This window comes from Sorex araneus, chromosome 11 (genome assembly GCF_027595985.1).
Source record: "Sorex araneus isolate mSorAra2 chromosome 11, mSorAra2.pri, whole genome shotgun sequence".
In the NCBI taxonomy this organism is placed as follows: domain Eukaryota; kingdom Metazoa; phylum Chordata; class Mammalia; order Eulipotyphla; family Soricidae; genus Sorex; species Sorex araneus.
Window position 1 is genome coordinate 49,485,762 of NC_073312.1, and position 13,382 is coordinate 49,499,143.

The window sequence follows — 13,382 nt, forward strand, 5'->3', positions numbered from 1 at the left end:
GTCATTTGACTTAAAATTTTTTAATCATTAATGGACCGTTCTTTCCATTTCTGTTAAAAATCACCTTTGAATTTTTGATAGGTTTGTATTCCAGAGGCTTTAAATTCCTCTCAAGAAGAGAAATCTTTTGGATCTATCAGATCTTCTCAAGATGTATCACTAGACATTAATATTTCGGATAATAAAGTAGTAAATGTAAAAAGAACCACCATTGCATGGGAAAGTAACCTAGAAGATCTGATGGAAGATGAAGATTTGGTTGAAGATCTAGAAAAAAATGAAGAAAAACAAAGTATGGAAACGGAACTAACTGATGATGATCTAGATAAAACAATAGAGGAAGCCACGGCTTTAATGAGTCATGAGGAGAAGAGAGTATGTATTAAGAACTTACACTTCTGAGCTTGGTTTATTGTTCACTTATTAGGACAGTGATTCTTTTTGGGTTTGGTTTTGGTTTTTGGGTCATACCTGGCTGTGCTTAGGGTTGACTCTTGGCTCTTTACTAGGGGCTCACTCTTACAGTGCTCAGAAAACCAAACAAGCACCCTACCTATTCATTGTTCTACCGCTCCAGCACCTTAACAATTTTTTTTAATTTTGGTGCCACACTTGGTGATGCTCAAGGTAACTCCTGGCTCTGCACTCAGGAATTACTCCTGATGGTGCTTAGGGAACCATACAGGATACTGGGGATCAAACTCGGGTTGGCTGCATGCAAGGCAAATGCCCTATCTGTTGTACTATCGCTTCAGCCCCTTAACAATTCTTAGAAACCTTCTCTACCATTTTGTTTTTGTTTTTTGTTTTTTGTTTTGGGTCACACTCAGCGATGCACAGGGGTTACTCCTGGCTCATGCATTCAGGAATTACTCCTGGCAGTGCTCGGGGGACCATATGGGATGCTGGGAATCAAACCCAGGTCAGCTACGTGCATGGCAAACACCCTACTCGCTGTGCTATCACTTCAGCCCTCTACCATTTATTTTTCAATAAAATACTTTTTTAGGTATGAATTATGTTTTGTTTTTGAGCCAAGTCCAGCAGTGCAGTGCTCAGGACCCACTCTGAGGAATCATGCCTGGCAGGGTGGGGAGACCAGATGAAGTGCCAGGGATTAAACCCAGGTTTGCCATGTGCAAAGCAAGCACCCTGCCCACTGTGCTATCTCTCTGGCCCCAACCTTGAAATTTTTAAGCCTGCTGAAAGATTAATGCAGTAGATGCATATTTGCACTTTACCTGGATTTACTTGTTGTTAATATTTTACCATATTCACTTTAATTATTTCTGAGTGTGTGAATGCACCCTATTTTGGGCTTTGTTGTTGTTTTTGATTGTGGAGTCCTTTTAAGCTATGATCCACAGGATCCTCCAGGGATGCCTGAGTCGACCTCATGCAAGGCAAGCGCTCAAACCACTGTCTATCACTCTGGCACGTGGAGTTCTTAGTTAATTGCTCTGTATACCACCGGATTTCAGATTTTGACAGAAATCAACCTTAAGCATTTTCCATAATCTGGTCCTTTCCCCATCTATGAAACGTAAATACTCACAGAAGAGTCTGTGGATTAAGTGAAATTAAATGCAAACTTTCCAGTTTAGTTTCTTGTGAATAGATGTCCAAAATTTTCCTTTTTTGTTTTTTTCTTAGAATAGCTAGGTAGCAAGATATTTGAGTTATTTTTTTGTCTCTTTATAAAGTAGAGAGGTATACTTTTTTTTTTTCTTTTTGGGTCACACCTGGCGATGCACAGGGGTTACTCCTGGCTCTGCACTCAGGCATCACCCCTGGCAGTGCTCAGGGGACCATATGGGATGCTGGGAATCAAACCAGGGTCGGCCGAGTGCAAGAAACGCCCTACCCTCTGTGCTATCGCTCCAGCCCCTAGAGAGGTACACTTGAATCTCTGTAAATATATAATTCTCAGTTGTTGACGTAGGTTAACACTCATTGAAAACACATTTACTATCATAAAGAAACATAACTGGGGCCGGAGCAATAGTACAGCAGATAGGGCATTTGCCTTGCATATGGCCAACCTTGACTGAATCCCTGGCATCCCATATGTAATCCCACCAGGAGTAATTCCTGAGTGAAAAGCCAGGAGTAACTTCTGAACATCACTAGGTATGGCCAAGGGGAAATAAAAAAGATACATAATTATCAGCTAAATAGAAAAGGTTCTATATTTTAACATTTGGACAGTATTTCTCTTGGGATATTTTTGGTTTTGGCCGTTGATGGGATTACACACACTTGGGTTCCTCTGCCGGTACCTTCATGCATGAGGCCTGTCCGAACATGTGGAGAGGGGCCTCCAGCATGGCTGCAGCTAGGTTCCGGTGGTCTTTGGCCGCCTGGAGCTCTGCTCGGGGTGGGGAGGGAAGCTGGAGCCCATCCCCTTTGAGGGGCCCCGGGGAAGACAGCCAGGCGTGCAGGCAAGAGACTCTGCCATCAACATCCAGAGAGAGACTTAAAAGCAAGCTCTCAGAAGAGTGATGCAGAGTCTCTTGCCCGCACGCCTGGCTGTCTTCCCCGGGGCCCCTCAAAGGGGATGGGCTCCAGCTTCCCTCCCCACCCGGCCGAAGACCACCGGAACCTAGCTACAGCCATGCTGGAGGCTCCTCTCTACACGTTCGGACAGGCCTCATGCATGAAGGTACCAGCAGAGGAACCCAGGTGTGTGTAATCCCATCAACGGCCAACATTCAGAGAGAGACTTAAAAGCAAGCTCTCAGAAGCTTAAAAGATAACTTTTACCCTACTTCTCCCTCTGGGAGAAACTAGCAAGTTTCTGAGAGTTTCCTGCCCACATGGGACAGCCTTGCAAGCTTCCCATGGTGTAGTCATATGCAAAATCCAGTAACAAGCTGGATCTCATTCCCCTGACCCTGAAGAGCCCCCAGTGAAACATCGTTAGGAGGGCCAAGTCGAAATAATTGACTTCTAAGATCTCAGGGAAAGGACGAAATGAGATGTTACTGAGCCCGCCCGAGAAATCAGTGATTAACAGGATTTCGTGATTCATGATCTTTGTTTTTATTAGATTTAATGTTTATATGTTTTAGAAACTGTTGGATTTAATAGAAGACTTGAAAGAAAAACTGATAAAAGAAAGAAAAGAAAAATTAACATTGGAACTGAAAATTCGTGATGAAGTTACAGAGGAGTTTTCTCAATATTTGGCTCAACGGGAAGCTGATTTTAAGTATGTTAGTTCTTTCATGATCTGATAAAAACTCAGAATTGGATTTGCTTATTTAAATTGCTTTTAATTTCATAATTAGTGACTTCCCAGTTCTGACCTCTTACTGATACAGATTTGAAAATAATTTGCTAATTTAATCTGTTTTTAATTCCTAATGTATTTTACCATAAAAATGTAAAATAAAGTAGTGCTTTTTCTCTTAATGGGATTAATTTGTGTCTTGAAGGGAGACTCTCCTTCAGGAAAGAGAGAGATTAGAAGAAAATGCTGATTGTCGTTTGGCAATCTTCAAGGATTTGGTTGGTAAATCAGACACTCAAGAAGCACCATCGAGTGAAGATCATGCCATGAAAGTTGAAACCAAAGTATGTTAATTAAGACATTTAAAATATCCAATGAGGGGCTGGAGCAATAGTACAGCGGGTAGGGCGTTTGCCTTGCACGCAGCCAACCCGGGTTCAATTCCCAGCATCCCATATGGTCCCCTGAGCACCGCCACTACTAGGAGTAATTCCTGTGTGCATGAGCCAGGAGTAACCCCTTTGTATCACCAGGTGTGACCCCCCCCCCCCCAAAAAAAAATAATTAATTAATTAAATATCCAATGAAACTTTTATGTTATGGTTTATTATGCCATGTTCATTGATGAGAAACATTAATTTAAAATGTTAAACGTGGGGGGCTGGAGTGATAGCACAGTGGGTAGGGCTTTTGCCTTGCACGCGGCCGACCCGGGTTCAAATCCCAGCATCCCATATGGTCCCCTGAGCACCGCCAGGGTAATTCCTGAGTGCAGAGCCAGGAGTAACCCCTGTGCATCGCCGGGTGTGACCCAAAAAGCAAAAAAAAAAAAAATGTTAAATGTGGGGGAAGGCAGAAAGATAGTACCACGGGTTTGATCTCTGATACCCCACATGGTCTCCAGAACCTGCCAGGGGATCCCTGACCACAGAGCTAGGAGTAAGCCCTGAGCACAGCTAGATATGGCCCAAAAACAAACTAAAAAAGCAAAATTCCTGTACAGCTAATTAAGCATGCCTTGCTAGAAATATAGCATAAATAGTTTTTAATTGTTGGACTTGGAAAATTTCTTATACCTGCTGCATATCATTAGTATCACTTGTCATTTATTATAAATAGATTTTTGTATATGTCTGACAATATTTTATCAAATTTGTCTTAAAGACTCTTAAAGATGTTCAGAACCCAAGGGGTCAATTAATTACTGCTACAATTAAAACAAAAATCTTGGGCTAGGGATGTGGCTCAGTAGGAGAGCACAAGCCTCACTTGGTGTGAAGCCCTGGGTTTATCCCCAGCGCTATAGGAAATTTCCTTTTATTATAAAAAGGATAAATCTTAATGGCCCAGTATCCTACTAATGACAAGTTATCCTTTCACATTGCTTCCCCCTGAAGCTGAAATTGACCATGCCTTTTTATTGTTGTTTTGTTTTGCTGTTGTAATTATTCAGTGGAGCGGCCTGGTATGGTGGTGGCCAGGCTACTAGGCCATCATTATGTATTCCTAACTCAGTTTGGATCTTGTCTGAGTGGTGCAAATGGAGATTTGCTTCCTTGGTTGTCCCCATCAGCAGAGGCTTCCGTATGTAATCAGCCTACTGCCCACTTTTTAGACAAAAAAATTACTCAGCGCTCCCCTGGAAATAGTGATCCCGGATTATACTCTTCCTGGAATCTTCTACCATTTTCTAGGGAGCTGTATTTCCCACTTTGGGAAAAGCTGCAATAAACCCTCTTAGGATTTATAACACAGTATGTCTGAAAGATGATCATAACTGTCTGTAAGTTATCAAAGTTTGTCATTGTTTTTATGGGAAAATGTCTTGTGAAACAGAAAATAAGTATTTACTTCAGCAACACCTATACTAAAATTGGGATGATGCAAAGATTATCAGGCCCCTGGGCAAGGACGTATGCATATTCATGATGCATTTCATATTTTTAAAAAGAAAATGAGTAATGGCATAACTTTTTTGTAATTGCAGATTCTTGTATGTAATTCTTATTTTTAAATTTCTCAAGTTATGAATTTGTTTGCTGTGTTTTTTGAATTGTCTAAGTCAGATGGTGCCATGCTGTAAGAAGTGAAAGCCACTGTTAACAATAGGCATGTGGTTTTTGGTATTTTTAGGAAGCAAGTAATTATGTAGGAATTGAAGATGTTATTGATTCTCTTCAAGATGATGTCACTGATATTAAGAAACAGGCTGAAATTGCTCACTTATATATTGCATCTCTTGCTGACCCCCAGGAGTCTATTGCTTCTTTAGAACTAAAGTTTAATCAAGTTAAAGCTGAATTAGTTAAAACCAAAGAGGAATTAATTAAAACTCAAGAAGAGTTAAAAAAGAGACAAAAGGGTAAGTATGTGTATTTTAACCATATTATATAATCATGTTATAGATGCATAGCAAAATCAGTAGGTGAGTATAAGATTTTTGTGGAGTTTTTTTGGGCCAGATAAACAGTAGATAGAACAGGTAAGGCACTTGCTTTGAATACAGATAACCTGGGTTCAATCTCCAGCATCCCACCCCAAGCACCACCAGGAGTAATTCCTAAGCACAGAGCCAGAAATAACTCCTGAGCATCACCAGGTGTGGCCCTTTCCCCCCCCCCCAAAAAAAAGGGGGGGGGAAGCTTATGGAGCTTTCTGGTCATAGCAACTAGAAAATTGTCAAAATTACCATTAAAATTTTTACTGTCTTTTATAGCAACCTATTATTAAAATTATTTTTGCTTTCACTTGCCTTTAAACTAGTATTAATAGAAAATGAGCTTCTTGGAGTTAGAATAAGAGCCCAGTGCCCTGATGTAGGCCAGATTCAGCTGCTGGCACTGTGAGGTACCCTGAGCATAGAAGCAGGGAGTATTGAATTCTGCCAGATATGACCCAAAATTTAAAAAGAAGAAGAAGAAGGAAATAGTCTTCTTTATAAAATTGTCACCTTTATCAGTAGACTAAGAAATCTCATAGGAGGAGCTAGAGTGATAGTACAGTGGGTAGTAGGGCATTTGCCTTGCATGTAGGTGACCAAGGTTCGATTCCTGGTGTTCCATATGGTCCCTTGAGCATTGCCAGGAATAATCTGCTCTGTGCAGATCCAGGAGTAACCCCTGAGCATCACCAGGTGTGATCCTAAAACTAAAATAAATAATTGTTTAAAAAGAAAAGAAATCTCGGAGTGATAGTACAGCAGGTGGGGCGTTTGTCTTGCATGCAGCTGACCTGGGATCGATTCCCAGCATCCCATATGGTCCCTCGAGCACCATCAGGAGTATAACTCCTGAGTATCTCTGGGTTTGACTCAAAAAAGCAAAAAAAAAAAAAAAAAAATAGAAAAGAAGAAAAAATCTGATAGGAAATTGTAAAGCTGTAAATTTTGTTTATCAGTGAACTCAGTATAGTATAGTATATTCTGTTCAGGGCTTGCAAGTTTGAGGTAGAGTGAGTCCAATGAAGTGATCTGTTTGTTTGTCATATAATTAAGAGAATTTAATGATGGAACTGGAACAATAGTGCAGCAGGTAGGACCTTTGTCTTGCACTCAGCCAACCAGGGTTCAGTCCCCAGCATCCCATATGGTCCCCAGAGCCCACCAGTATTAATCCAGGAGTAAGCCCTGAGTACCATCGAGTGTGCCCCAAAAGCAAAATAAGAGAATTTGATTAAATATGCTGCTTTTCGGGGTTGGAGTGATAACAAAGCGAGTAGGGCATTTGCCTTGCACGTGGCCGACCCAGGTTCAAATCCCAGCATCCCATATGGTCCCCTGAGCATCGCTAGGGGTGATTCCTAAGTGCAGAGCCAGGAGTGACCCTTTTCTGTGTGAATCAAGATGGATGGAGAATAGGAAACCTCTGTGTTTTGGGAAGTGGCTTTGTCAGAAATAATTGCCCTCTGGTGGTGAAATTACTTGCTGAGTGATTATAATAGTAGTTCAGGTGTTTATAATAATTATGTTTCATTTGTGATATACTTTATTTTCTAATGAATGCTTGGATATTTATTTTCAATGTTTTTTCCAGAGAATATTGTGTGATATTGTGATTGTGATTGTGTTTTTTTCCAGAATCAGAAATTAACTTATATTCATTGACTCAGGAGCTTGAAAAATCTAATGAGGTAATACTTTAAGCTTCATTTGGTCTTAACAGGGAACTTAAAATTAAGGAATTGAAGAAGTATATGTTATGATTATATGCTTATTTTTAAATAATTAAGGAAAAGTTATTAAATGAACATGACTAAAAAAATTTTTTTTTAATGAAACTGGGCTTCAGGGGATCTAGAATGTGTTTTCAGTAGGTTAAGGCACTCGCCTGGCAAGTGTGAAGTTGTGAGTTCAAATCCTCGAGCTGCTGCATGTACTGAGATGATCAGGATAGTCTGTGATTCCTAGTAAGAAGGACCCAGAATATGACTCAGTAAAGCACTTATATGCCAAGCACAAGTCCATAAGTCCAAATGTCCAAACGTCCAAACCCCAGTGCCTCACAGAGGCGCTGAAGCAATTCTGACAGTTCTGCTCTTAGAAATCTCTAGCAAGAAAGGACCAAGGAGATGGGGCCAGAGAGATAGAACACAGTTGTTTGTATATAGCCAACCTGGGTTTGACCTCCAGCATCCCATATTGTCCTCTGAGTACCGCCAGGAAGAATTTGTGACTGCAGAGCCAGGAGTGATTCCAAAACCAAAATATTAAGTCTGAAAATAAAATAATTTTCCTTGAATTTGTCCTTCTGAAGAGCTCGGTATTTTTTAAAACATTATTCTTTTTAAGCTTAGTAATGAAGACTAACCAACTTGTCCTAAAATTAACTAACTACATAGCTTCTTCTTGATACCCCCAAACCCATTCATTTTCAGATTTTCTAACATCATCATTTGGCTTAGAAACTTGTTTGCAAACAACTGTGGGACCCTAAAACATGCACCCCTGAATCAACATTCAAAATGTACTTTGTGAGGTTGGGAGTGTGATATAGGGTCAGTAGGTCAACTCAAAAGTCAAGATGGGCAAGACTAAGCAAGAGCAAGAATGTAACTCATTCACAAAGAGATGGTTATGTAAAAACTGTAGTAGTTAGCCTTGAATAATTTAGCTTTGTAGATGAAGTATATTTGGATCATAACTTTTTTACTCCTTAGTTTCACAGTCACTGTGACTGTTTCTCAATTATCCTTATTATTAAAGGCCTAGAGATTATATAATAGATAAAAAAATCATCTTTCTTAAAAAAGTAAGAAATTTTATTTAAAATTTAAATATGTAATCTTCACTTTTTTTTTTTTTTTTTTTTGCTTTTTTGGGTCACACCTGGTGATGCACAGGGGTTACTCCTGGCTCTGCACTGAGGAATTACCCCTGGCTGTGCTCAGGGGACCATATGGGATGCTGGGAATCGAACCCGGGTCTGCCGCGTGCAAGGCAAACGCCCTACACGCTGTGCTATCGCTCCAGCCCCACACTTTTTTATTTTTAATGAAAATTATTTAATGAAAGAAATTTTTTAAAGCTTATTGAATAAAAATGAAAAATAGGTTTTAAATAAATATAAATTATTTATTACAGTGTACTATAATTGGTCTTTCACCACTTTTTGAACATCAGTTAATCTCCTGGGATTGTAATAGTTCAGTCATCATCATTTTTGGAATTATATTACCTTTTTCTGTCAAAAATTGTATTTAATTAAAGACATTTTTTTCTTTGTTAATTAAAGACATTTTTAAGTAAGAATTTTTTTAATAAAAATAACTTAATTTTTTAAATAAGAAATAATAGAGGGGGGCCGGAGCAATAGCATAGCGGGTAGGGCGTTTGCCTTGTACACGGCCAACCAGGGTGCCAACCCGGGTTAGATCCCCGGCATCCCATATGGTCCCCCAAGCACTGCCAAGAGTAATTCCTGAGTGCAAAGCCAGGAGTAATCCCTGAGCATCTCTGGGTGTGACCCAAAAAGCAAAAAAATAAATAAATAAATAATAGAGGATTTTTTGTTATCTGCTACTAAAAATGTCTGGACGGCTGGAGAGGTAGTACAGCAGGTAGAGCACTTGCCTTGCATTTTGCTGACCTTGGTTCCAGCCCTAGTTCCCCATGTTGTCCCCAAGCTCTGACAGTACTAAACCCTGAGCACTGCCAAATGTGGTCCCCAAAAATTTAAGTCTTCAGAACAAGGTATCTAACTCTTATCATTGCTTGGATGGGATCAGTTGGTAGGTTTTTTGTTTGTTTTTTGTTGGGTTTTGTTGTTGTTGTTGTTTTGGGTTACACCTGGTGATGCACAGGGGTTATTCCTGGCTCTGCACTCAGGAATTACACCTAATGGTGCTTAAGGGACCATATGGGATGCTGGGAATCAAACCCGGCTCGACCGTGTGCAAGGCAAACACCCTACCTGCTGTACTATTGCTCCAGCCCCATCAGTTGGTAGTTTTATAGGATGCATATTTTCTGTTCTTACATGGGAATGCAGAGTCCTAAGAAATAACTTAGGAAATGTTTTAAAGCCCAGAGAGATAGTATAATGGGGAAGGCATTTTCTTTGCATGTGGTCAGCCCAGATTCAATCCCCAGCACTACATATGATGCCATAAACCTGCCAGGAGTGATCCCTCAGCACAGAGCTAAGAGGAAGCTCTGGAGCACCCCTGGGTTGGCCCAAAATAACCAAACAAAAACAGTTTGGTTTTTTTTTGCTTTTTTTTTTTTTGCTTTTTTTTTTTTTTTTTTTTGCTTTTTGGGTCACACCCAGCAATGCTCAGTGGTTACTCCTGGCTTTGCACTCAGGAATTACTCCTGGCGGTGCTTGGGGGACCATATGGGATGCCGGGGATCGAACCCGGGTCGGCCGCGTGCAAGGCGAACGCCCTACCCGCTGTGCTATCACTCCGGCCCCAAAAAACAGTTTTTTAACATGTATTTTTCTGCTCTTCTATGAGAATACAGAGTTAAATGAGTCTTTAGAAATAATTTAAAGGAGCCAGAGAAAGAGCACAGTGGATAGAGCATTTGGTTTTTATGCAGCCAATCCAGGTTTGATCCCTGGCATCCCATGTCGTCCCCCCTTAGCTCACCAGGAATGATTCCTGCATGCAAAGCCAGGAATTATCCTTGACCGCTACTACCACCAAAAAATATATATATTTTAATAACTTGGAAACTGAAATCTTTAATGAGACACTATTGAAACATCTGTATACTTTTATATTACAGCTTTCTATATTTAGACTAATCTTTATTTTACTTTAGGACAAGGCTGATAGATCTTCTTTAGTAACAAACAATAAATTGGCTTGTAATGAAATAGTTGAAATGCTGAAGGACCATGAAACTAAAAGCTATTCAGGAAGAAAAAGATTAAATGAAAATGAACTTCAAGAAGAGGAACCACCTGCAAAGAAAGGTATTGCTTTCAGCTGATACCAGTAGTCTTTTAACGCAAGTCCCAAACTAGTAAACAAGTAGAGGGAAATTTACGGACTACAGGGGCAAAAAAACAAGAAAATCTAACCATCACCAAAAGAATTTTTTTTTTTTTGCATTTTGGGTCACACTTGGCAATGCACAGAAATTAAATATTTGAGTTGTGTGCCATATATATCTAGGGTCATACAAAAATTTCTTGGAAGAAATTGGTAGTGGTGACTTGAAAAAGTTTAAGGAACCCTGCTCTAGATATTAGTAACATAAGCATAAAAGTTTGTGATGCGGGGCTGGAGCACTAGTACAGCGGGTAGGGTGTTTGCCTTGCATGTGGCTGACCCAGGTTTGATTCCCAGCATTCCATATGGTCTCCCAAGCACTGCCAGGAGTAATTCCTGAGTAACTATTACTATAATTCACAGATTTATAGTAAAACAAGTGTTTTACAATCCTCCAGTTTTACGATCCTATATATGATCTCAATTTACAGTTTGGATAGAGAGGGTATTTAAAGCTTTCTTTAATGAGTTTATTCTTAACAACTGGTCTTTTATAACTTTTGAATGCCACTTAATCTCCTGGGCTTATAATAGCTCAGTCATCATTTTTGTAATTATAATTCCTTTTTCTGTCAGAATTTCCACAGTTCTTTGCATTCTTTATCCACTTAGAGAAAACTGTATTTGGTTAACACTGAAACTTTATTTATTTTGCTTTTTTGGTCACACCCGGTGATGCACAGGGGTTACTTCTGCTCTGTACTCAGGAATTACTCCTGGCTCCGGGGACCATTTGAGATGCTGGGAATCGAACCTGGTTCGACCACGTGCAAGGCAAACACCCTACCCGCTGAGCTATCGCTCCAGCCCCAACACTAAAATTTTAAACTAAACATGACTATTGACAAATATACCCAAGTTGTAATTTACAATAGAATTACCATGAAGGGAAGGACAGGGGTCCCCAGGACAATACCTAGTACAGCAGATAAGGTGCTTATTTTTAATAGGTTATACCCAATGTTTGGGTGCCTGAGTGCTTTATGACCTATTATTTCTTTTTTACTAAGATTTTTCCCATTTTTCAATTTCTCTTTCATATGGTTTAGCATGGTAATTTTGTAGTCTTATTGAGGTTTGGCAAATTTATTGGTTTTGATTTGTTTATTTGTTTCAAGGACCATTTTGTGGTATTCCAATTGTCACTGAAAACCATAAGAAAAGTGAGAAAATGAAAGAGACCATTTCAGAAGATGAGGAAAATGATAGAGTTTTACTCGAAAAGAATAAAAAGCTGGAAAGACATTTATTTATTGTTGAGAATGAACTTAAAAATGAAAAGGAAGAAAAAGCAGAACTAAAGGAGCAAATTGTTATTTTGCAGCAGAGTCTTTCTACTTCTGAAAAAAAGAGTTCTACTCTTACTATAGAGATTCAACAAATTCAGTCAAATTATGATAGTGCAATTTCTGAATTACATGTGCAAAGAAATATAAATCAAGAACAGAATAAGACGATCATGAAATTGTCAGAGGAGATTGAAACTGCTAGAAGAAACATCACAAATAATGTTTCACAAATAAAATTAATGCAAGCAAAAATAGATGAACTCCGAACTCTTGATTCAGTCTCTCAAATCTCAAGCATAGATTTATTCAATCTCAGGGATCTGTCCAGGGGTTCTCAAGAGGATGATTTGTCAAATACACAGTTAAATCTTGTAAATAAAGATTACTTGGTAAGTAAACAAGTTAAGGAATATCATACTCAAGAAGTCAGTAGGGAAAATTCTTTCCACTCTAGTATTGAAGCCATTTGGGAAGAATGCAAGGAAATTGTAAAGGCTTCCTCCCAAAAAAGTCATCAGCTACAAGAACTGGAACAACAAATTAAAAACTTACAGGCAGAATTAAGAGGCTATCTGGATGAAAACAACAGACTGATAATAGAGGAGAGGGAGACAAAAATTCTATTAAAAGAAAAAGAAAGTCATATACAGCAACTAAAAGATGAACTGCAAGAAAAAAACACCAGTCTTGATGTTCAAGTACAGCTTGTAGCTGATGGAAAGAGAACCCTTTCGGAACTCACACAAGATATTACTAGCTATCAGGTGAAAATAAAAGAACTTGATGCAATCTTAGAAACTCAAAGAGCTGAGTGCGCTCATTCAGCGAAGTTAAAACAAGAAATTTTGGAAAAGGAGTCTATCATCTTAAAGCTAGAAAGAAACCTGAATGAATGTCAAGAAAACCTTCAGGAGTCTATCAAAACCACCAAAGAAGTAAATGAAAGGGAAATCCAATTGAATCAGGAATTCTCACAGTTAACAAATGAATTGCAAAGTGCAAAACATTCACTTCAATTAAAAGAAAAAGAAGAAGAAACCAACAGACGAGAAATTGAAAAGTAAGCTAAATGTTATTAAACTGTGCAAAGCATTGATTTTATTGATTTATTGATTTAGGTAGAGATAACTCACCCTGTTATAATACACATGTATGATATGTAAATTTACATAAACCTTAGAATTAAATTCTATCCAAAGATCTGTTTATAAGATCTACTTATAAAATCAAGTTTATAAAACCATAAAGGACTTATTCATGGCTTGAACTTTCCAAATTTGTGGAAAGGTAAAATTCTGTAGATTCTTTCTTGCTCACATGTGTGATCCTAAGTAAGTGATTAGTGGTATGTTATTACAGAAAAGTGT

General features: G+C 38.9%; 1 protein-coding gene and 1 non-coding gene across 2 annotated transcripts in view; both read left to right on the plus strand.

The window, feature by feature from the left end:
• The window catches only part of KIF20B (kinesin family member 20B), a 56,207-nt gene that overhangs the window by 15,100 nt on the left and 27,725 nt on the right, over nt 1-13,382 (plus strand). Inside the window, exons 13-19 of the mRNA XM_012932484.2 lie at nt 82-375; nt 3,072-3,211; nt 3,438-3,576; nt 5,366-5,594; nt 7,308-7,360; nt 10,494-10,647; nt 11,845-13,075. Of these exons, the coding sequence (XP_012787938.2) occupies nt 82-375; nt 3,072-3,211; nt 3,438-3,576; nt 5,366-5,594; nt 7,308-7,360; nt 10,494-10,647; nt 11,845-13,075 (2,240 nt within the window). The remainder of the gene's footprint in view (nt 1-81; nt 376-3,071; nt 3,212-3,437; nt 3,577-5,365; nt 5,595-7,307; nt 7,361-10,493; nt 10,648-11,844; nt 13,076-13,382) is intronic.
• On the plus strand, nt 5,076-5,177 carry LOC129399455 (U6 spliceosomal RNA). Its single transcript, XR_008627098.1, has one exon. It is a non-coding gene; the product is annotated as a U6 spliceosomal RNA (small nuclear RNA).